The 25,206-nt window shown below is 39.8% G+C and overlaps 1 protein-coding gene across 3 annotated transcripts in view; it reads left to right on the forward strand.

Moving 5' to 3' along the window:
• tbc1d32 (TBC1 domain family, member 32) overlaps nucleotides 1–25,206 on the forward strand; it is a 104,174-nt gene that overhangs the window by 53,898 nt on the left and 25,070 nt on the right. For 2 of the 3 annotated variants that reach the window (XM_082504913.1, XM_082504912.1), the window contains exons 29-32: nucleotides 8,678–8,747; nucleotides 12,918–13,033; nucleotides 18,558–18,712; nucleotides 21,627–21,767. In XM_082504913.1, the coding sequence (XP_082361039.1) occupies nucleotides 8,678–8,747; nucleotides 12,918–13,033; nucleotides 18,558–18,712; nucleotides 21,627–21,767 (482 nt within the window). The remainder of the gene's footprint in view (nucleotides 1–8,677; nucleotides 8,748–12,917; nucleotides 13,034–18,557; nucleotides 18,713–21,626; nucleotides 21,768–25,206) is intronic. The other variant, XM_082504914.1, reaches the window with a different exon arrangement.

Below are 25,206 nucleotides of genomic sequence, written 5' to 3' on the forward strand. Positions count from 1 at the left end.
TTAGTAGCCAGTAGGCTAAACAAGCTGACTGATAGCAGTCAAAAAGGCATAATGCTAATAACTAAATGCCGCAACATCTTTCTACCTAGAAAGTCCCTAAAGGTAATGTGCAATAAGTGTCCAATTAGCATATTTATTTGTTCCAGTTTACATGTTTTTTATAAAATCAAGTTAAGTCAAATCATAGGTCATTCATGACCTTCACCTCAAAGACGCATTGCAAAGTTTAACATCATATTTACCATACTAATTGGTGGAAGGATATCAGTTTGAATTTCATCAGTGACTGTATGGCTCTGCTGAAATAATGCAATCATCTGGCACTTAGTAAACATTGGTATAATTATAATAGTGTGTCATTTGTTCAAGCACTCGAAACAAGTGCAGAGAAAGACTCAGAAAGACTCCAAGACTCAGCAATTTAAAATTAAACAGAGGTCCAGTTCTATAGAAATTAGGGTGTGGGGAAAAAGCATGAATGGCTCACACACTCAATATAAATTAAAAACAAGCAGCTGTTCATTACGGAAGCAGATTTACCACATTTCTGATTTGCATTGTTCAGCATTGTTGTTTATGTGTTTTGTTTTTTTTAAACTCACTCGGCCATTGTTTTGCACGGGTTAGAGGTTTTAATTAAGATGCAATTAGTTCAGACAGGCCACTAAGTCAGTGATTCCCAGCAGATCAGCTGATGGTTTTGCTGATACCCTTTGTTGAATATTCGGCCAAGTCTCATATAGGGTGCACTATTTAAGCTGCTTAATCAACCCACAGTTGTTGTGCATCTACAAGCCAGTCTGAAGTGCACCTCCATGTATGCTCCTCCTTTTTATTCTCTGCATGACCCTGTCATTGCTACTGTCTGTGCTGGCTCTCGCTGCTGCTCCCCTGCCGTATTCCTTGCCTGTACATGAATAGAAGGGTGGGGAGGTACAATATCAATTGTTGTGGAGACATTTTGGCCGATTCTTCTTTACGACATTGCTTTAGGTTGATTGAGGTTAACAGCTACATGTTTTTATGCAGAACTAACAAAGCATTTCAGTGGGTTTGGGGTCTGGACGTTGACTGGTCTATTGCATAACCTTAATTCTTTTCTTTTTCAGTCATTGTAGATTTACTGTTGCTGTGCTTGGATCATTGTTGCTGTTGCACAACAAAATTTCAGACATCTGATGGATAAATGGGCTTTTCCACCACCATGCTTGAGAGCATGTCTTTTTTTGACCTTTGAATTTTTTTTTTAACATTTAACATGCTAACTGAGGCCTTTAGAGTCTCTTGGATTTTGTTTTTGGTATCCACTCCCAAGAAAATCATAGCACTGTGTTAACACAGCTGAACGCTCTAGACCAACAAACTGCCAAAACGTTTGCTTTACAGAGGTGTTCACACTTAATCAGGTGCATTTGATTAGCAGCAACTGGCTGCTGCTTGCACTCCTAATTCCAATGAAAGCAGTAACAATGAACAGGAGTTCATCGAGTTCTTTGAAAACTTTCTTTTTCTGTAGGTTGAACTTAGTGGTTTAAAAAAAAGAAAGTGAATCGCAGTCTCTTGTCCTGGAAATCATCTTGGACATTTCATGGACAATATAGTCTGGCAAATGCTTTGTGGTATCAAAATGCTATTTGTTGTGAATGCAGGTGTGTGTGCTCCTTGTTGTTCCTTTCTGATGCCACATGAACTACAGAATAGGGGAGTGCAGGTGGGGAGAGCTGTGTCTGTAAAGATCAAATGGTAAAACTTTTTTCTTCAATAATCTGCTCAGTCAAACGAGGCTTGTATTTCTCTGTGGGAGACTTCTGTCCATAGGTCTCGCAATAATAACACAAACACACAGGCCTGCCACCCATTATTGTGTTACTCAAACACATTTGACTTTCTTCTGCAGCCAAATTGATTTTTATGCGTATGCTTTGTTTATGGCAATAGCCAGTTTCCCATATGATGACAGCATGCACTATAACCTCTGTAATACATTTATTATATTATGTGCAGGCAACTGTTAATACGCATTGTAATTTTTTTTTATTGCTAAAGCTGAAAAATATTATCAGAGGCAGGTCAGAATATTATGGATGCTTTATTTTTGGCAGGTTTAACAAAAGCGTACAGTTTGGCTTTCCATACTGAATGCATACTCCATTAATCATAGTTGTATTTTAACCACAGTCATTGTTTAACAGTAAATTTAATTTCCCTCTACTTAGCTAAATGTGGCTCAATTATATCCAGCAAGGGCACTTAAAAGAAGTGGGTGTGAAATACTGAAATAACATTAACAGTGCATTAGCTATTAATCTGCACTCCAGAAAATTTCGGACAAGTGCTGATTATTTTTACAGTAAAGAGATTTTCTGAATCGTTGTTTGAAATTTTCTGTGGCCCAGAACACCTGTAAAAACACAAGATTTCATTGTAGAACAACATTTTGAACTTTGTAATATTCTGATGTCTGACACTGACATGTTTATTATGGTTTCGTTTTTTATTTGTTTTTCTAAGGACATAATATCAATAATCTTTCTTTCATACACATTTTCTAGAAGTAATTTTCCCACCTCTTTGTCAATACACAAACAATGCACAATTTGTCTGTTCATAATTACCAGAAGATATGACGACATAAGAGCTTTTTGGAGCATTTGGATACACCCACAACCCAGGTGTTGCCAAAAGTATCCTTTGAATTTTAGTCTTGAATGGCTAAATCTAAATTACTGGGAGGTGATCAGATATAAAGCACACTGCTGCTAAAATGTGAATGAAAACCATTTCACTGTGGTCTTCTCTAATGATTACTCAACATATAAAACCAAGATCATGTTGCTTATTTCAAGTGCTTTTCAAGGGACATAAAAAAAAGATATAAGGACACACAGGTGGTATAAAACAATGCAGGATTTAAAATAGAAGATAAACAGAAGATATATAAAATAAAATTGATTATATGGAAGAATATAAAGGTACAAGACACTGCACTATTTGAGTAAATAGCTTCATATTTTACCCGGTGACAGTAAGGTTTTAAGCTGCAGTTTAGAAGAAATGACTTGGTAGAAGCTTGAGGTTTTCCAGGAGTGAGAATCATGTGAAAAAGAAAGTTTTCATAGGACTCTATGCTCTATACCAGTAGTTCTCAAACTTCTCACAATGAGTACCACCTCATAAAACATGTGGCTCTTGAAGTACCACCCTTATGACCGACATTAAGTTACAGTAGTATAGGCTTATTTAACACCATATACAGTTTACACTAGACAATTTTATTTCTTATATGAATGTTATTTATTGTAACTGTCATAAACAGGATGTGACAAGTGACAATAATAACAACTGTACTGCATTAAAACATTCACAGCAGGTGGGATATCCAGTCTTTAAGTAATGACGTATGAACCCTGTTTCCGGGCCCAAACTAATAGTTTATTAAGGTTGTTGTGTTTTTCCCATATGGAAAAGAAATAGTAAAAACTTATATGTGATTACTCATGAAAGTGGCCACTTTCATGAGTAATCACATATAAGTTTTTACTATTTCATATAAGGCTTACATGATTTACTCATGTAAGTGGCCACTTTCTCATTACTTTCATATATTCTTTTAGTAAGTATCCAAAACATACAAATTTCATTATATAATTTTTCAAGGGATCTTATATCTGTTTTCACACTTATATGCTTTTCATACAAACTTTATAAGATTTATATAGATCTTTTCCATATGGGTTAACATGTTTTAATGCTTTGTATCTTGTTCTGTTTAATCTGTACAAGCTCCTAAAAAAGGCAGTGATCACTGTCGGCCTCTCTCGGTTTTTATTACCACTGTTAAAGCTCAGTTTTTAAAACCTTACGATGTAGCTACAGCCCAGCCCATGCAGCAGTAAATTAATGACTAACCTCGTATTGTGGATGGATTATCTCAGTTGTTCTCCTGACTGAAGTTTGGTCCGTCTGCAGGATCCTGCCATGCATTTGTCTCTAACCATTGAGTGGAAAAAAGTTGGCGTTCATCTTCCAGCTTCAGCGTGTTTATATTATGCTAACTATAGCTGTGTAGCTAGCCAATGCATAGCACATCATTATATACGAGCTAGCCCAACTTCAGTAACCCTGTAAACGTCACTACTGTTTAGTTTTCTGTCTTCAAGTGATAGCAGAGCTAAACGTTTACATTTTTCCCGCGTACCAGTAGAGGGAGCCCATGTACCACCAGTGGTACACGTACCACAGTTTGAGAATGACTGCTCTATACTCTATGAAGTAAAACCCATGATTCCCTATGATTTAGTAGCTTGTATGATCTTTGAAATACTTATTTTCTGTATGACTTCATCAGTCTCTCACATGGTTATGGAGAATTTTTAACTCATTCTTCTTTACAATGTTGCTTCTGTTCATTGAGGTTTGCAAGCATTCATTCATGCACAGTTCTCTTAAGGTCATACATGCACTTGCTTTTTGCACAGGGTATGAATGTTTCCAAGCACGTTAACAAACACGTGCCATTTTTTTCCTAAACTGTCCTGCCATGTTCTTTTTAGAGAACAAGTCGGAGCTTTTTTTCTCAGAGCATAGTTTGGCCTTGGGTGAAAATTCTGGGACATCCACTTTTGGCATTGCATCACCTGAATGATCAGCAACCTGTTAAAACTTTGCTTTTACAGAGGTGCTCACACTTGCTGATGATCAGTGAATCCATTACATTTAATCAGCAGCACCTGGCTGCCGCTTACCCTCTAAATTCCTGTTGAAGCAGTAAGGGTGTATGTACCTAATTAAAATAATTTAGAGTGTGGTTAAACCTACAGTATAGATTTGGACGGTTTGACTTGTACAGTTTGGAATTTAACTGTAATTGCCATAAGAATGAACATTCTTCATGCGCGTGGTGTGTCATGCAATAAAAAGTTTTGAAACCGTGTTCAAATTTGACAGACTTTATAAGTAACATCATCCCGAATATGTCTGAGCTTCTAAAGAAAAGCTGTCAAGATAATTCATGAGAGTAAAAGCATTCACTTGGATCTATGAATTAGTAGACAGTCATTTGTGGCAGGGAGACAGCTAATAAAAGGCAGCATCTGTCTGTAGTGCTGTGTCTGTCAGCAAAAAGGCCTCACTTCTCTGGGGACTGATGAAGAACCTTAATTCTGGGTTTTTGTTTTGATGATTTATTTATCTAAATTCACAAACACACATCAGAGTTGTTTGCACTTCCGCTTTCTTTCTTTCATATTGCTTCACATTTTTGTAATACTTCATTTTTAGGATCAGTCACAATCTTATTTGCATAATTTCTTTAACACAGAGCTGTTGTGGAAAATAGTCCACCCACATTTTACATGTCAGATTGTTGATGCTAATATTTTTAAGTCCTTTTCTTTTGGAGAGATTGCAGGCTTGAACTTTGTGATGTTTTTGACACACTTTGACCTGGAATTCACATCTGTCAGAGTTACATTATAAGAGAGAGGCATAGATTTCTGTTCAGGATTTTTATATAAAAATACATACTATGGGTGAATTCAGTAACGGCAACAGCTTCCAGGGTAAAAATAATCTTAAATCTGTATTTTTGGGCAAATATTTTCTCACTGGTGATACTGTAGATACAGTTTTTGTGTACCTATGACAAATTAAATTTCAGTTAATTTATGTAATGCTTCAAATTAATTGGACAGATAAGAGCCTGAAGATATTTTAAGATGGGTTCTGCATTGTAAGGCTTGGTTCTGTATAAACATTGACTAAATACAGCTTCTGCTTCAGTTACAACAGCCCATAAAGGAGACCAGATAGCAGTCAGGACTCTTGTTGAATTCTGCAATCTGCCGGTTACATTTGTGTGTAATTGTCTGCATGTGACATGGAAAAATGCCCAGTGGTGTTTAGCATTGACTAGTCAAAGCCACTCTGCCCAGCTTGACGCTCCCATTGTATGGAGAGAGCAGGCTCATTTGCCAAGTGTTAACTGCTTTCAGTTCACCGTTCAGAGTTGTATCTCATCACCTGCCATGGCCCTGACTCCTGAAGGCAGCTGTCCAGCAATCTCATTTATCTCAGCTTCCTGTTGAAATTGGGTTACTGCATCCCACGAGGAGCATCTTTTTATGTTCCAGAGATCTATGCTTGCTCAGATAAAATAATAATTTAAAAGGATTTTTTAATCCACATCCTCAAACTTTTTTAAGTCTCTGCTTTTAAGTATTGCATGAAAAACATCAAAATTGCATTCCCTTTCCCCCATTCTGAGATGCTGCAAGTTACTGTAAATGGAGGTTAGTTAGAAGAAATTGTTTTTATTATTGTTATTAATCACATGATGCATTTCCCTCTTCTGGCAGTGTTTTAGGTAGATGTCACGGCAGAAACATCCCAGCAAGTGCAGCAGGGTTTGAATGACCTGCTGCAGCACTTGTTGCGTGTAAGGTTCATATTAGAGTTATAAGGTGCTTAAAGGTGCTCTTTGTAGGCGGTCTGACATTTGCTGGCTGTCACAACCAATGTGCTGCTGCCATCCCCAGACTTGATGAGTGTTTGAGTGGTTGTCAGACAGTTAGTCATAGGAGATGTAGGCTCCCTGTACTTAGTTTCTAGCACTAAAATATAGGAGGTGCTTTTGAAACATGAGGTTCTTAAAGTCTTTTTCACGTGTGAACTTAGAGTTTCAGAAAATCAGGTTGTGAAATTTTCCATTTCTGTGTCCTCACATCTATCATGGCAAATAGCCTGCTTCAGACAGGTTCACACAAGTGCAAATACTGGTTTAGGTGAGCCCACTGCCTGGATGGAGTGGGCAGGAAGCAGCGCGCTTGCTGAATGTACACCGTTAGCTGTGTTGTTCTCACACTGGTGCAATCCGAAATCTCGCGGACATGTCAGGTTAAACGTTTGATACCGTTGTGTCTGACTTTTGCATTCTCTGTCTAATGATGTCTAGAAAAGTTAGAAAAGCAGAAAACTTAGATATTTGGAAATTTCTGAGCATGTTAGCGTGAGTTCAGTGATTCATTTTTTATTTTCTATTTTTATTATTTTTTAGTTCACGGTTAATCAAAATTTTCTTGCTTTTTTTAAATTGAGCTTTTTAATTCGGTCCTGCCTTTATTTTTACAGCTGAAGACATTCTTGGATATATTGTCGTAAATGATGTATGCTCATATCTCTAAATGGGTTTCATAACTACCTCTCACTCCGTTAAGTCCTGACACTTTCAGGCTTCTTTATTTTTAATATTACTTTTGTTTTAATTTCTCTGAAGCACAGGGGATTGCACAGAGTCTGGGAACTAAATCAACTCAGAGCTCCAGATTCATGATATTACTCTTCATAAGCTTCACAACTACACCTAAACGAAGTACAAATTGTCATAACTAATCTCAGAGATAAATCAGATGTGCCACCTTTCATAGTGTATCTTGTTAAATGATTGTGATTATAGTTATTAAAAACTGCAAAATACACTCTGGTGGCTTAATGCTGAGGAGAGAGAAATGGGCAGGGAGGGAATAAATACAACAAGAAGAGGATTCATCTCCATTAGACAGTAATTGCCATCAGCTAGAGGTTTTCACAGATTTTAATATATAGGGAGAGAAGAGTGAGAGAAATGACAGAACCAGCTATCCCGGCATAGATTCATGCCCTCTTCAAAAGCCATTTTTTCTCAATTAATCCAAGATTTGATGGCCTGTGATTTATCCACATTGGTCAGCTTTGATATTTGGATGGCAACAATGTTGAATTATAACTCTGATATGTAGATTACAGCTACTGTTATCATCATTTCCCGTGCATTTTTCTGCACCATTAGCCTGTAAATTGAATTGGAAGTTTTTCCTGCCACTGATGGTGTCTGGATAATACTCATCATATTAATTGTTCAAATGTTCTCATCATCCTCCCATAAACTGTCTGAAGCTGGGGATCCATTTGCACAGATGTAATAATATCGGTATTCCCCAAAGCCAGGAAGCAGTGGAAACATCTTCCAAAACAAAATGTTAGTCCTCCCACTGTTATTACTTCATTTATCGTTCTATCTGCGCAGTGACAACTGCAACTCCAAAGACGAATATATTTTTAATGATTTTGGAACAAATACTGGCACTAAGTAAGAGCCCATGAGAGCTGATTGCATGCGAGCTGTTTTTGTTTTCACGACTCTAAAACTGGCCCGTATTTTCAGTTGCTGTAGCCTCACCATGTGACTCACAGAGAAAGAAAAGGTCTTGAGATAAAGAGCATTCCCACTTCAGTTTTCACTTCTTTTTTTCAAAAACCCTGCCACAGCCCTAAACTCCTGAGTTATTGCTCTGCTGCTCTACACTTTCAAAATGCTGCTGTTAAATTACCCATGGCTGACTTTTACTGATATTACCCAAGTCACCTTGATGTCACAATAGCTCGCAAACATCACAATTAAAGCCAAATGACTGTTGTAAAACTGCCAGCTACAAAGTTACCCAGACACAACATTACATCTCTGGTGTCTTAAAAAGTAGCAATTCATGATATGCTGTCATGTTTTTCCATTTCCCATTGGAATAATATAAGCTGTTAGGAATGTATAGGTAGTTTTCCACCCAAACCTTCTTTTATATACCCTCTCATTGAAATGCATTGCTTCGTAACAACCACATCTTTTTTTCATCCTGTTTTATAGCAGAGGAGAAGACTGTGAAGAATGCCGTATTATCATCTGTGGAACAGCTGGGAATCAACACCTGTCTGAAGTATGTAAAGGGATTTTCTTTAGCTCATAAACCCTTATTTAATTAGGCTTCTTACAGCAGAAGGAGAGCCTGCTGCGTATAAACTATTTCAGTAAAGTCTTAGAATTACTCAACTGTGAGCTCCATGGAAGTAACTACCCCAAAGTATCTCTTAAAAAGAGTCTAAATCACTGCGATGGGACTAACGTGCATGTACCTTAATTTTGATTTTGTAGTGTCTACATTCACAATGAATGTGAGGAGAAAGTTACATTTCATATTGGATGGGGAAAGCATAGTTAAAGACTAGAAGCTGTGTCTCACTCAGTTTGAATCTTTTTGCAGTTACTTTTGCTTCAATTAGGCGCTGATGAATGTTGACATGGTCCTAATCAATTGTTTCAATAACCGCGTCTTCATCACTGGGCTCCACATGAAAACAAGCATCACCACTTTTAACGCAGTGGTGTGTTTTTCTGCTCAACACTGACATCTTTGACTTACAATGATAATAGCATGCTGATGTTCAGCAGGCATAAAGTTTACTGTGTTCAGCATCTCAGTTAAGCATGTAAGCATGCGGACGTTGGAGAAATAGCACTAAAGAGAAAGTAGAGCTGATGTTGAAGATGTAAGTTGGTTTGGTTTTAACAGAATAGCAAGGCTCAGTCATTAAAGTGGCCGTCGGAAAGTTAATTGCATAATCTTACCACCCTGAACCTCCTATGACCTGGCTTCAACAAATGTGGGCATCACATTTTGGGTTGTGCACAATACTAAACTCTATAAGGGCCTGATATCTGTTACGAGGACATTATACTGCCATTGTTCTATCGAAATGTAAAACAAATGTCCTCAGATGTGGATTTCCAGCCATTGTAGAGCAAAATCAGGTAAAAAGATAATTCTTTGTTTTTACATTCATCAGGTCCAATCAGTCCAAATAGCAAAGAGAAATTAAAAATTCATGCCATGAAAGAGTTCGGTTCATAGGAGGTTAAAAAAGAGCGATCCCACTCCCTCAAGTCTAAACATTTCCTACTGACAGTGCTTAAATTGAGTCTCCAATTGATTTGTGATATTTTTTTCAAGAAAACGATGTCTCACTTTTTTTTTCTTTTTTCAGTTTAATGTGGGTATAAGTTAATCACTCCTAACATGAGCCAAACTGGTAAAAATTTTCATGCCAAACCTTCAATTACTTTTTGAGTAATCCTGCTGACAAACAAACAGGCAAACAGAACCAATCTACATATAAGCCGCTTGGCAGTGAAAGTAATGGCTTTATCTGCCTTTAGTTTTCTTCGCTATGGGACTCCATCACTATGCAGTTCTGTTTGCCACTGCAAAGTCAAAGGAAAATAAAGTCTTAGAAGAGTGAGAGTATATTTTCTGTTACTTTCAAATTAAGTATGAACTGTTTCCATCTTTCATTTTTCAAAACATCAAACCAATCCTTTGCTCTACACCTGCTAAGGAATTTGTCTGCTTTTATATCTCCATTATAGACCAAATGAATACACTCATACATGTTTTCTTTTGCTTACCCCAACTCAAACCTCTGTAGCTACTCGTTTGTGAATAAGCAATATGCAAGTTTATAGCTCATCTGGTCAAAGGACTGATGAGCTTATGTTGATAATTCACAATAGTTGTTACTCCTACTAGAGTAATAGTCAGATCTTCACCCAAACTGTGCTCAAGGTCAAGGTAACATTTATCGCTTTGTTAATACCCTGTGAATTGTGATGGATTAGGAGCTGGATGAGCTAGTACATCACTGAAGGTCTGGTTTCTCTGTTTAAAACACAACAACTGTTTCACTCTACCTTTTCATTGTATGTGTCACTTTCTTATCTCTCTGTACACAAAGGTGTTGCTTATTCTTAGCACCTACTCTAAAAAAAATGAACAGTAATCTGGTCTTGCTGTCCCAAACGTAATATCACTTGGAAAAACCAAGAGAAAGATAAAAAGGTGGCTTTTGCCGCTTTAACCTATAGCATATTTAAGCCATCTAAAAAATGTAAAAGCTCACTTTCATTTTTCAACAAGCTTGTGAACTCAAAGCCGTAACATTAGAATTCACCTCGGCGTCCACTCGCAACATGAATTAAAGCTGCAAATGTGCACAAAAGTCAAAAAGGGAGAAGACTGAAAGTTTTTTTTGTTTCTCAGTTCAGCAGCTGGAGACACTTTTGTTAGCAGACATTAGGAAAATTGTCAGAGCTGACTGATGTGAGATATATAAGTTGAGTCAGTTTTTATTTTTTACAGCACATTAATACACCCTTAGCTGACCGAAGTGCAGTACATGCTATACTATAATTAACACTCACTAAATCAACAATAAATTTGCACTAAAATACAGAACAAAAACATAAAACATCCTCAAATTAAACAAGAATGAAAACACAACCGTGCTTGCACAATAAAAACTAGGAAATCATGCTCAACTGAAAGCTGGAGAAATTAAATAGGTTTATAATTGTGTTTTATAATGACTGAGTGACTGGGCAGGTTGCCCCTAAATATAGAGGCTAACATCGAAAAGGCAGTGTGGCCTCTGTTTTAGAGTCTGGATCAAGGAACATCCAAGATCAGTTGGTCTGTAGACTTCAGGGCTTTGGCACAAGTGCACTGCTATAAGACTTCAGCTAAGTAGAAAGGCACAAAATGGTTGTGAAAAGCTGATCCTGAAATGGACTGGAAGCCAATACAGGTGGAATGTGAGCGCACCTGTCAAAAAGCGAGCTGCTGTGATGACTGATTAGGGCCAACCTCCAAAGAATTTCAAAAGTCTAATTAAGAGGTAACAATGTTTCAAATTACTCTCTCAAAGTCATGTGGATGGAGGTGGGCCCTAATTTTACTGAGGAGCTTTAAGTAAAAATAACCTTATCTTAACAACAGAGATAGGTGAGTTTAAAAATGCACTTTGTTGAAACAAACATGTTGCAGAATAGACAGGAATTTCATGATATTGCTGCCCTGTACTTGTGCAACTACTTGTTCTGTTCTTTATTTTTCCCACAATAGACCGTCTGACTTGTGTTACTGTTCTCACACTGCTTGTTTCTGCCTTTAACGACACCCCGCTGCTACATTACACAGTGAATATAACTCTTTCTGAGCACCTACTCCGAAGGGGGCTCTGCAGCTGAAAAGTTTCTGTGCCTGTCCAGGAGAACAGAGTGCCACATTTTTTATTCCGGTATCAACACAGAGTGCAAACATTACCCGCAGAGTGGTGGGTGTTATAGGATTAAAAGTTGTTGAACATGAAATTATAATTAATCTTTTACTTGCGACACTGGGCTTCTTGAATAAAGTTTTGAGGACTCCTCTGGGGTATTTACTTGACTTCAATGTTGCTTTATTTCTGAGTTTGATATAAAGTATCCCATTGGGCAATGTGACTTTCATGAGTGATTCTGGGAACTGAAAGAAAAATGGTCATGCTGAGAAATGATCATTTTTTTTTAAATTAATATTTTCACAGTTCATTTTATAGGTTTTCATTTCAGTAATTTAAAATGATGGGGAAATAAAAGAAGAGGTATGAAACAGATGAAAAGTAATAAAGAAGTAAAGTAGTAAAAGCAGAGCTATTATTCCAACAGGATTTTATTCTTGAAATCTAGCAGCATAGCTTTGCATGTTTCACAGTTCCAGATAATTCTTGTTAAAATTTAACTCTGCATTCATTAAACCAGTTTTCTTCCAATTGGTTGCTTCTTACAAACAGAAGGTTTGAACAGCACACATGTGGCGGCTGTACCTCAGTACACTATATTAAGGATATCCCTTCTCACTGACATAATATAGAGCCAAGAATAGAAAAAAAATGAAACAAGGTGCGGTTGAAGCTTTAGCTCACAAGCATCATGTTACAGACCTCATTATTTGATGCTTTGGCCATGTTCACTATAAGAATTAACAATGCAGGAACCCCAGCGACACTTAAAAGTATTAAGAATTATACAGGAGCTGATCAGAAATGGAAACCCGTGCCATGAAGCTCTCGGTGTTTGAGCTGGTGTTAAGGTCAGAGGATGTGTGGAGCATTTAGTGCGACTTTGACAGCACCTGGAAATTTGACCAACTTACTTTAAAAAACAAAGGAAGACTGATCTATAAAAGGTTTGCACTTGAAGATGTGTGTTTCATACATTTCATTTATATTCACAGGTATGGGATTTACCTTGGGCTGCTGAAAGAAGAAGCTGCAAATGACCTAGCTCTGCTAATTAAGCATGTGAAGATCTTCTTGTCCACGCAGAGAGTTGAAACTTCATCAGAACTCAGTATCCTTTACAGAGACCATACAATAAGAATTCACAGTAAATGGACACACTGTGGCTGTAAATGTTAGTCACCCATCTGACAAATGTTCTTCTGTCATAACATTTTATTTTTGCATTTGGTCAGTTCAAAACTCGAATTTGGAAAATAAGAATGTTTTTTTTTAGTTATTTGTGTCTGTTTTGTGTCAGTGTATCACCGAAAGTCTGTTTACCCTTTGGTTGGTGAAATGATGGCCTTGCCCCTCCATGATGTTCCTGACATCATGCTGAAATTAGGTTTCAATGTTTCTTCTTCAGACATAGCGTTCTACACTGTATATGAATATTTTTGTAGAGAGCAGCAGTTTCCCCCTTCTTATTCAGGGTTTTTCTTATAATGAACATATGAACAAAGATTGTAGCAAGTTTTATAGGTTTCACAGCGATGGTCTTTGTAGGACATCTACTGTTCAGGAGAGCAGTCATCCTGAATTTCCTCCATCTGTAAATAGTTTGTCGTTGGGCATAATTCATACCCATCAGTATTTCTTGAGCATAACCTTTTTCTAAGCTGACTTTGTATGCCTTTATTTATATGGATGAGCACCATTGCAACCCACGCATTCAGATTACTGCAGAGTAATTACTGCAGAGGTTCACTGTATGTATATAATGCACTATTATTTTAAATAAGCAAAACAGAAGTTTTGCCAACTCTAAAGATTTCACAAACGTTTTCTTTGTGGCACTCTGGCTACTGAGGCAACACTATATGTGTGTGACTGTAGTAGCAGCTATCTAGTGTCTAGTGTGAGAACGCCACAAGTCGCCCTTTTTAAAAGAAAGAACAAGAAACCGAGAGTGTCATGTCTCACGCTCTGATCAACACAATATAGATTATCTTGCTCCATCTGCTCCTCAGTGAGTAGTTCAACCTTCTTTTGTCCCAAATATCAACTGACAGGCGTCCTTTTTCCTCCAGATAGCTTCCTTTGTAAGCAGACAATTGAAACATGAAAACACAGAGAGAAGATAAAGAGCCCTCACAAATATAAAATGCTGACATTTTGTTTGTAAAGAAGCTACAGTACTAGACCAGACTGACATTTGAGTTGACAGCAAGAAGCTCGTTTTGGGTTATCTTTGTGTTTAGATGGCAGCTGTAAACGTATTTATGCTAATGTTTCTGACACAAAACACAGTGTACCTATTTAAGCTAAAAGAATTAAAAAGTTAATATACTTAAAAATTTGCAAAAACTTTGGTCTAAAGTTTACCCAAAGAACTGAAGTACTTTTTCAGGTAAAAAGAAATCATTTTAAATCTAAGGTATAGATGTTGATTGAGTTAGTATTTTATTTCGAGGATTTTCGGTTTCGTTGATGGTGATTAGGTAATCGCAGATGAAAATGTTAATCGTGTCTTTGGGGTAACTGATTTATTTATAGCTGTCCGTTTAAAAATTATATCTTTACAGAATCCATTACAAATGCATGAGGTCTGTCTGTCAATCACTATCAAAGAGCATGCATTTGTCATTGAGGGTTGAGCCAGTGGTTAAGCTAACCAGCTCACACTGTTGCATTATAATTGTATTTAAGTATTCACACTGTAGTTTAAGCTTTCAACCGCTGTCATAAATTTATGAATAGAAAACAGAGACAATATATAGTTCTTTTGTTTAAGCAATTCAGTGCCGAGCAGAGATGATCAGGAGGATCTGCATAAGTTCAAAGTGAGCATCAGAATGGGGGGAAAAGGGGGCTTTACTGTAAGTGCCTTTGAATGTGGTTGCTGATGCCAGATGGGCTGGACTGAGTATTTTCAGACACTGCTGATCTACTGGGATTTTGCTACACAACCATCTCCCGAGTCTACAGAGAATGGTCCAAAAAAGCAAAAAAAAAAAAAAAAAATTGTCTTAATAATGCCACAGGTCAGAGGAGAATGGCCAGACTGCTTTAGGCATAAACAACATGAAAGCCTTGTATCAGTGGTTCAGCCTGCTGGTGTGGCGTATTGATGTGTTTAAATGCAACAGTATTTCTGCTGTCCGTCCCTATATGAGCACAGTGTGCTCATCTTCTGATGAGTGTTTTCAGATTGATAATGGCACTAATGTCAGTAAGCTTAGATCATTGGAAACTGGTTTCTTCTATGCGACTATTCTATGAGTTGGCTGTTGTCAAATAGCCTCCACAGTCACCAGACCTCAATCCCATAGAACAGCGGTCCCCAACCCCCGGGGCCTCGGACCGGTACCGGTCCGTGAGTCGTTTGGTACCGGGCAGATCTGCAGCAACTGCCATGCTCTTATGTCAGTATGGCCCAAAAATCTGAGAAATGTTTGTTAATTCTGTGCTACAAAGAATTAAGGCGGCTCAAGGTGTAATAATACAGTGGTGATTGTGTGACCTCCAAATATTCTTTAAATAATGAAGTTCAAACCAAGGTTGTCCAGACATTTCCTTTTTTTTTTTTTTTTTCTCGCCTGTCCCATTTGGTTCTTTAGCCATCAGAATTGTTGTCTGAAGACCAACAAGGATACCCAATGGATTTACTTTGCCAAATGGATCATCGTGGCATTGCCGTATTGGTCCATTTGGTCGATCTTTGTTTTTATTATTTATTATATTTTATTTTCAGATGTTACAGACGGGACAGACATGAGTGAGAGATAGGAAAGGGAGAAAGAAAGAGGAAGGAAAGGAAAAACAGAAGGTGAGAGGGACAGTGAGAAAGGGGGGGAGAAAAAAAATAAAAATCTCCTGGATCACCTGTTGAGAGAAGAATAGAAAACAAGCAAAAAAAGACAAAAAAAACAAAAAACAAAGCAACATACTAAACACAACACCATCGCATTAATCTAGCTAAGTGTAAACAGCAGTAAATACTAAATATTCAATGTTGTTGTGCAGCACGCAGGACAGATGTGCTTCGAAGTAGCAGCCAAGAAAGGTGTAATTTGGGTCTACGAGCAGTGAACACCCGTGTGCATACCTGTGTGGATCAGCGCGCTTGTATTCCAAAGGTTTCTCCATGTAACGATCTGCTAGGGAGTGTGGGGGGGCCACAGCCCCGTCCTCCAGGGTGTGAAGCACAGACATTTGTCCAGACATTTCCATTAACAGGATAAGGCAAAATTGGGACAGATTGTACCCATTTGACCACATTTCAAATCCTCACACTTTCACTGTCACCAATAACATGCCTTGCTGACTTTAAAACAGGCTACAAATAAATGCCAAACCACTCCACACATCTAAGCTGAAAAAAGATGTTTCTTCCCATCATGCACTCGCTGACATCTTTAACTGATAATCAAAGCCGATGGAACTATCAGCATGCACAGTTAGTGTCAAGTTTCTGTGTTTCTGTGGATTTGGTCCTCATTATTGAGCTTTAATGCAGACAGCCATCCTCCAGTTCTTTTAACTGGGTATCCACAAAGGAGTCCCGTCTTTGCCTTTTCTTAACAATGATATAAAGAACTCAAATGCTTGTCATTCAGATGCAAATCTAAGGCAATTTCTTCAGTCTGTTACAGGATCCAGTCAAAGCATGGCAAAACACGAATATGTTTCTGTATTAACAATTTTGAAATTGGTCTAAAAAGTAAGACCTTTGGGTTCTTACAAAACAGACACTTTGGGTTTCGGTTGTTTGTCCCTATCTGCTCACTGAACAGAGTTTGCTCAGAATAATGCATTACTGTTTTTTTTTTGTTTTTTTAACAGCTTTATGACTTCTTATCTGTGTTGGCTCAAAGGTTAAGCACTAAATATAAATGTAGTTATTTAAAGAGGTGCTTTATGGTTATTTTGAGCTTCACGTTTTTATTCTTGGACTCTGTTAGAATAGATTTGCATGATACATTAAAAAAAAGCAATTAGAAAGCTGTTGGAGTCATTCAGGTTATGATCTGTCACAAAAAAACATTTTAGCTCCTCAGCAGTGAAGCCACCTGTCTTCTGATTGGCTCCCCTTTGCAAACAGCATTGAACAGCAGGAGGGAGGGGCTTCTACGGTCATAGACCAAGCTGAGCGCCTGAGATGACCAGGCATTATGGCAAAATCCCCAGTTTTGCCACGATACAGAGCCAAGAACAGAAAAAAACACTGTCTGAAATGGAGCATTTAGAGCCATCCGAAGCCTGAGCTTTTGGCTCAGTGGGAATATTTGTACACTGACCTCATTATTTGAAGCTTTGGCTGTGTTCAAAGTGACCGTTCACCACAGTAACAGTGTATATCTGACAAAAAATAAGGAAAACGATCATAGGTACCCTTTAAAACTATTACTAAGAAATTAGAATGTAGATTCTTAAAGCAGATCAAGGCTGCTGTTGTCTTTTTTCTGGCATTGGTGTGAAGAATTAACATCATTTTACAAGATTAATTAGTTTAAAATTAACATGCTGGGAAGGTACATGCTTTTTTCCGTAGAGTTCACAGGAAATGAACTAAAAGTAATAGATTTCAATGTAATAGATGAAGAAATTTGCTAATTTAGTCTTTTTTCTCATTAAAACTTTCTCCTGTGATATCTTTGTGGCAGAAATGTAGAGAATCTTTCGGCGGGAAGATGTAAATAAATCTGTGTACATTTTAACCTAAAGAAAAATTAAACGGTGACAGTGTTCAAAGGGAGCAACTCAACAGAAAGACATAAAAAGCAGCAAGTGTTGATAGGCCTGGGGTTGTTTTCTGGAGACGAGCCAGTTTGTGTTCTCACTCCCGATTAATCGGCCCACAGTTCTCCTGGAACAGGACAGAGACTCGCATATCAGCGCAGTTATTTGCTGCCAGCAGGGTTTGAATGAAATTATCAAACGTCTAAATGAACTGAATTTAATGAGTAATGCTGCAGAGCCTGAATAAACCACTCGAGACGTACTTGATGAAAGGAAGCTTTAACCTTGGAGCCTGATTGCAAATCCTGTTTGCTGTTTTTCTTTTTTTAAAGTATGCTGCTCAGTGTCCGTGCAATGTTGCGTTCACAATGTAAAGCAGCTACTCCTGCTTATTAAGACAAAAATCACAAGAATTATATGTTTGTATCAGTTTGCCAGTGGCTGTGGGTTAAGATTTTTTCATGTAATACCTTCAGAATCTGACACTAGACAGAACTGGGTCTTCACAGTCTGTTTTTTCAGCTGTGACAAAGCTGATGGTGTATCGTGGTTAATTGACTGTTACTCACTCTGTAGATAACACTCACTGGCACCAGTGTCAGCTGACATCAAACTGGTATTAGCTTTGCACTTTATTCAACCCATTATGAGCGCTCGTGTCTTCTGACACAGAGACAATATTTATGGATCCTTTAAAACACAAACAAAATCTCTTAATTTAAGCTTTACAAGTGGTTAATACAATGCACATCTAGTTAGTTATTTGCATTTCTGTTTATTTCTGATTAAAAAATTATTTGTGTTTGTCAAAAATACTCATGTTACCACAATGTTTGCTGAACATGTCTAAGACTTTGAAATCTGTGTATATTTTTTACTAGCCATTTTTGGATCTTTAACTTTGAAACCAGTAACTCACCAGGAAGGTTATCCAGGTCATGACTGGCTAGCCTCTACAGTGTTCCTCATCATGGCCGGAAACATGGAAAAGTCTTTATGTTTGTTAGTCAGTCTCTCCTCCCTGCTCACCTCTGCCTTCATCTGGCCAGCCAGGATACATGCATCGGTGAGTACAACTACGGTAAAGTGAGTACAATTACATATTTAATAGTATTTTAATGTAAATAATTAGGTTACCCTCCAGTGGTGCCTATAGACCGTGCATAAATATGGACATCTGACAAATCTGACAGATCTGACAAACATCAAACATCTACCTTATAACTGACAAACTGTTACAATATGAGCATGTAGTGCCCTTCACTTTTTTTCTCTTAGCCACCCCTCACTTGTCAAAACCGGACTTAGTCTTTCATAATACCACTAATTGTATCTAAAATGTACTCAATGTGCTTTTCTGGTTGAAAAGCAGTGACAAAACATTTTCGGTTCTGATTTTAAGAAAAAAAAGATAAGCATAAATAAGTTAAAGCATAAATCTGTACAATTTAGGAAACTAAATGTAGACACTAACAGGCAAGACAACTGAGCTTTTAATACAAATGTAAAAAATATGTATAAAAAAATAAAATATGCAACAAAAAAACAAAAAACCCCACAACATTAAAAGGTAACGGAGAGTTATTTCAAAATCCAACTGATGTGCCACGGCAAATTATAGAAGCATGGCAGTAGTGGCTTTCTAAGCAGGTCAACTAGATGGAACAGTTAAGGACGCAGTTAATCAGGAAGTCAGACACAAAGAGCAACTAGTGAATTTCTTAACTAAAACACCCCTTTCCCACTTAATACTTCAGTTCTGAAACACTAACATTGCGATTTGTAGCCAGAATTGAGCAAAACCGCACTGCAGATGGATTATCACAGACCAGCACCTGGTGTATTCCCAGGATAAGATGAACGGACCGTCACCTAAAAGCAGCTGGTGATGTAAGTGGTAATTTTTGGAATTTAGGTAGAGAAAGATATTCAGAAAGTTTGCAGCAGGTTATCAGTGTGTGGAAGTGACTCATACAATATGGTGTTGTTTAATTTTAAATGGATGGATCCATTTAAAATTGGATTGGTTTGCTGGAGTGGGTCAGAAAAGTGTGTGTGGACAAAGCATAGCCTCGTACCAGTCAACAACACAGGTCTGAGTTGTGTTTGCTAAATTTAGGACAGATAAGTATGGGTAGGGAAGGGTGAGGCCACAGCTGTATGCCTTCAGAACTACAATTTACATTATGACTGTCTGTAAGCACTGCAGTCAAATTGAACAGCCAGTTAGCTTCAGACAGCTTGTTTAAACAACCCGACACAAGAAAATTTGCCTGATCACTGTCTGGCTTCCTGCATTCTTCCAATACATGCCCTCCACTTTGACATAAATGTCTACATGTAGGGAGGTTTATTCCTCTTATCATCTCTGAGCCTATCTATGCTTGAATTTCTGTGTAGATTCTGTAGTGCGCTTTACATTTAGGTCATTTAGCTACAGACACTGGAACACCTATTAGCTGAAACATGTTTGTGGCTAACAATTCCTAACACAGACTTATTAGCCTAGATCTTTTTAATTGATAGAACATGTTTTAGATCTGTGTTATGTAAACTGCTGCAAACTTTACATTTTGACTTTCTTGGTATATATTTTTCAAGAATTCACACATTTTTCAAGACTTCTTTGACATGGTATCAAGAAGTTTTGGGGCCGCTTTTGGAGTAAATGTAAAACGGGCATTATAGTCTTTTCCTCCCACTTCCAAAAAAGAGGAAAATCACTTACACTATGATTACAAATATTTACATTTTGGCAAGAACTGAGAGGAAAATGACGTCTGTTAAGTAAGATAAGACAAACTCTTTTTTTGTTGTTCTTTTATTCCCTCAGCAACCCCTGCATCTGGGCATTCATTTGTCTGTGGCTTAATTGGGTGACCCGTATGCTAAAAGGCTACTTTAGGTTGCCTTTGAGCCTGGGTTCAGTTCTGTCCAAGGCCATTTCCTGCTTTCGGTCCCTTCGTTCCTGCCTGTGCTGTTATCTTATCATAAAAATAATACAGGACCAAAATAAATCTTTGGGGAAAAAAACCTCCTACAGAAGTGAAGTTCAAACATTACAGAATCATATTTTTGTCTACAGTGATCCCTGTGGTGAATTTCCATCTAAAACATTGTCATGTGTGGCTTTACTGGACATAGTACTCCATGCTGTCCCTGCCCCTCAGTCCTAGTACTCTGGATGAGCTGTGTACAAGACACTGCTCCTTCAAATTTCAAACAGCTTGAAAGGCTGTCTCTGTGTTGTCCTCATTTAATCCCAACAACAAAAGAAAAAACAAACTTGAAAATGAAAACACGAACAAAAGGAGATAAATCATCTTTTTCATGACTTTCAGGTTTAGGCTGCGAGACAGCAGGAAAGAAAAACAGGAAAACAGGATATGAAATAAAAAGCTTGTGTAAATATAATTGAGGGAAAGAGTTCAGCTGAGGGGAAGAAGTTTACAATGAAGTCTAGTTTCAATCATTCAAAATTGCGGAGGAGAGCTGAGGTGCTGAGATTAACTTTGCTATCATTATACCAGCCTCTATCATCTCATCGTCTGTCGTCAAAGTCAATTACGGCACAATGGGATTAGACCGAACGTGTTTTTTTGCTCTCAGTGCATTTGATGTAGATACAACTGCTGAATATCTCACGCAGCGGTTGGCCTTCACAAAGTGGTCGATTTCATCGATATCACGGAAATTTAAAAGGGCACAAATAATTAAGAGGCAGAGACAAATGGAGGAAATGTGGGCATGAATGCACACTGTTAACACGCACACCGGCACATGGCTGTGCACACTGCATGCTGTTTCTGATTGTTAAGAAGACTTTTTCCGCATAGCAGCATTGAATACAAAAATTAGAGCTTGCAAATACTGTTTTTGCTTTTTTTTATATATTTCTCAGTTGTGTAAGTATGATCTAACATTATTTCAAAATCATTACCAAGAAAAGTCATGACATCAAGATGTTTTTGTTGTGACAGATCCATTTTTCTAAGGAAGTGGCTGAATCAGGAATCCCTCCTGTCTACTGGTGCACAGCTCACTACGTGGAGATGCTGCTGAAAGCTGAAGTTCCTCTAGTCCACTCTGCCTTCAAGATGTCTGGTTTCACCCCATCACAGGTATTATCTGTAACACTGGCTACATTAACAAATTTCAAAATTCCCAGTTTGATCCAGCACATTTGTAAATCAGCATGTTTTCAGTTTCTTGATTTTAATTTTTATTAAAACTAAATGTCATAGTTTTATGACATTTAGCAAATTCACACATAATACCTGATTAAAATTTGTCCAATTTCCCCATAAAGATAATCTCCTTGTGCACCTTATTATTTTTAGAGTGATATAAAAGTAGAGTGCCATAGGATCACAAGCAGAATTGCTCCTCATAGAGGTAGAAAGGGACATTTATCTACTATTTATCTGCCATCTACAGATTTCACTATTGGCTTACTCTGCAGGCTTATGTCTGCCAATTCTGCTTTAGGGCCTTCAGAGCCTCTGAAACACACAAACCAGACTGGTCATTAACCAGAATGACTTTGCAAACTTTGCAGCTTAAAGGTTTAACTGATATATTTGAGGGGAAAACTAAAACCATTGCTAGTATAATTTCAGTCTTTTGTTTTAAAACACAATGCATATGTAATGTTTCAGTGGCAAAAAAAGATCAGTTTCCACTGGATTCTAAATATGACAGCTCAATCATTGTTGGTGAAGCATGAATTTTAAATTATGCTCTCTACTCATTTTCTGCTGTATTATGGGTAAATGTTAAAGATTAAATATTCTTAAACTAGGAACAAAATCTTGCACACTCTCCCTGTGACTTGCTCTCACTTTATTAACAGTATTATGCATTCTGCTAAGACCTGAAGTCCATATAATTTAAATGTACTGTAGCAGTGGCATGTTTAGCATTCCAAAACTAGTTTAGGTGTTTATTGTGTTCACCTCTGTTGGTTTTTATTCTGTCCCCTAACAGCTATTTAACTGTATTAGTTTTTACAGTCTGAGCTGTGCACTGCACACTTGCGTGGTTTCCTATCAAGCAAACCTGTTGGGAAGGAAAAAAATATGTAACTATCAAAAATCCACAATGATATCAGATACACACTGCGAATTGTTAAGGTCATACAAACCCAATGAACACAACTGATTTCTGTCATAAAATTCAAGCAGCAAAGTAGAGAAGGTTTGCTTAAAAACTGCTGCTTGTCATGTTTCGGCCGTGTGGCAGGCAGGATGAGGACCCAAATTGCAAACTCACACACACGGGGGATAAACTCAAAATGCAGCTTTATTGCTGATAAGTGATAAACAATAACGATGATACAAAAAGCAATACAAAACTACACTAAACTGGGAAAAGCTAAAGTAACATATACTGGAAGACACGGGGAGAACCACACACGGCATGAGGGAGAACGCGACACCGAACAGAGGAAGACGCAGACAGAAATACACAGAGGGTTAACGAGGAAAGTGGGAACACACGGGGAACACAGGTGACACAGATAACCATAACGAGACAGGGCGGAGTGAACATAACACTGACGGGTACAGGCACAGAGGTTCAGACAGGAGGAGAGAGAGCACGGGGAAAACACAGACATAACAGGCTGGGGAAACATGAAACAACCACAAAGGGAGACGAGGGCTCATAAATATATAGAGGGCACACAGGGGGGAGAGAGCACGGGGAGAACTTAGACATAAAGGGCAGGGGAAACATGGAATAAAACATAAGGAGAGACGAGGGCTCACAGATACACAGAGGGGCACACAGGGGGTAAAAGCCATGAAGGGAAAACACTTAGGGAACCACACAACAGGGCAACTCAGAAAACACGGTCTAAATAAGGAACGAAATACAAAAATACATGGAAACTAAGAATACTGGGCCCACATGGCCCAGGACCATGACATCACCCCCCCCTAAAGGGCTGGCTCCCGACAGCCCAAACCCGAGAAACAAAAACAAAAACAGAAAACAACCCACCCAGGGCGGGAGGCGGGGGACCAGGACGGAGGGACCAGAACGGGAAACAAAACAAACAACAGAAAACACAGGAGCACATGACCATAGTCAAAATAAAGTTCAGGGGGCCGACCCAGAGCCCACAGGCACAAGAGTTCACGGGTCACACGGTCGGGGGGCCGACCAGGCGGGTAGCACAGGTGGCAGAGCTGGTCCGGAGGCCGGCCGCGCGGAAGGCAGCGGCGGCGGCGAAGGAGACGACGGAGCAGTTCAGGGGGCCGGCCGCGCGGAAGGCAGCGGCGGCGGCGGAGGAGACGACGGAGCAGTTCAGGGGGCCGGCCGCGCGGAAGGCAGCGGCGGCGGCGGAGGAGACGACGGAGCAGTTCAGGGGGCCGGCCGCGCGGAAGGCAGCGGCGGCGGCTCTCCAGTGTCAGGCGTGCTGGCCATGGCCCGGTGGGCACAGGACCAGACGAAGCACAGGCTGAAGGCTCTGAGGCTGCTGCAGCTGACGAAGGCTCTGAGGCTGCTGCAGCTGACGAAGGCTCTGAGGCTGCTGCAGCTGACGAAGGCTCTGAGGCTGCTGCAGCTGACGAAGGCTCTGAGGCTGCTGCAGCTGACGAAGGCTCTGAGGCTGCTGCAGCTGACGAAGGCTCTGAGGCTGCTGCAGCTGACGAAGGCTCTGAGGCTGCTGCAGCTGACGAAGGCTCTGAGGCTGCTGCAGCTGACGAAGGCTCTGAGGCTGCTGCAGCTGACGAAGGCTCGGAGGCTGCTGCAGCTGACGAAGGCTCGGAGGCTGCTGCAGCTGGCGAAGGCTCGGAGGCTGCTGCAGCTGGCGAAGGCTCGGAGGCTGCTGCAGCTGGCGAAGGCTCGGAGGCTGCTGCAGCTGGCGAAGGCTCGGAGGCTGCTGCAGCTGGCGAAGGCTCGGAGGCTGCTGCAGCTGGCGAAGGCTCGGAGGCTGCTGCAGCTGGCGAAGGCTCGGAGGCTGCTGCAGCTGGCGAAGGCTCGGAGGCTGCTGCAGCTGGCGAAGGCTCTGAGGCTGCTGCAGCTGGCGAAGGCTCTGAGGCTGCTGCAGCTGACGAAGGCTCTGAGGCTGCTGCAGCTGACGAAGGCTCTGAGGCTGCTGCAGCTGACGAAGGCTCTGAGGCTGCTGCAGCTGACGAAGGCTCTGAGGCTGCTGCAGCTGGCGAAGGCTCTGAGGCTGCTGCAGCTGACGAAGGCTCTGAGGCTGCTGCAGCTGACGAAGGCTCTGAGGCTGCTGCAGCTGACGAAGCACAGGCTGGACCAGGCGTAGCAGAAGGTGGCTGGATGGGCTCCTCGGGCCCTCCAGCTGGTGTGGCATGGTGCTGGACGGGCTCCTCGGGCCCTCCAGCTGAGACAGGAGGCTGAACGGGCCCCTCGGACCCTCCAGCTGACGTGGCATGAGGCTGGTGCGGTTCTCTCGAACCCCCAGCTGACGAGGAAGGTTGCTGAACGGGCCCCTCGGACCCTCCAGCGGAGACAGGAGGCTGAACGGGCCCCTCGGACCCTCCAGCGGAGACAGGAGGCTGAACGGGCCCCTCGGACCCTCCAGCGGAGACA

Source organism: Aulonocara stuartgranti, assembly GCF_965226115.1.
Source record: "Aulonocara stuartgranti genome assembly, chromosome: 15".
In the NCBI taxonomy this organism is placed as follows: Eukaryota; Metazoa; Chordata; class Actinopteri; order Cichliformes; family Cichlidae; genus Aulonocara; species Aulonocara stuartgranti.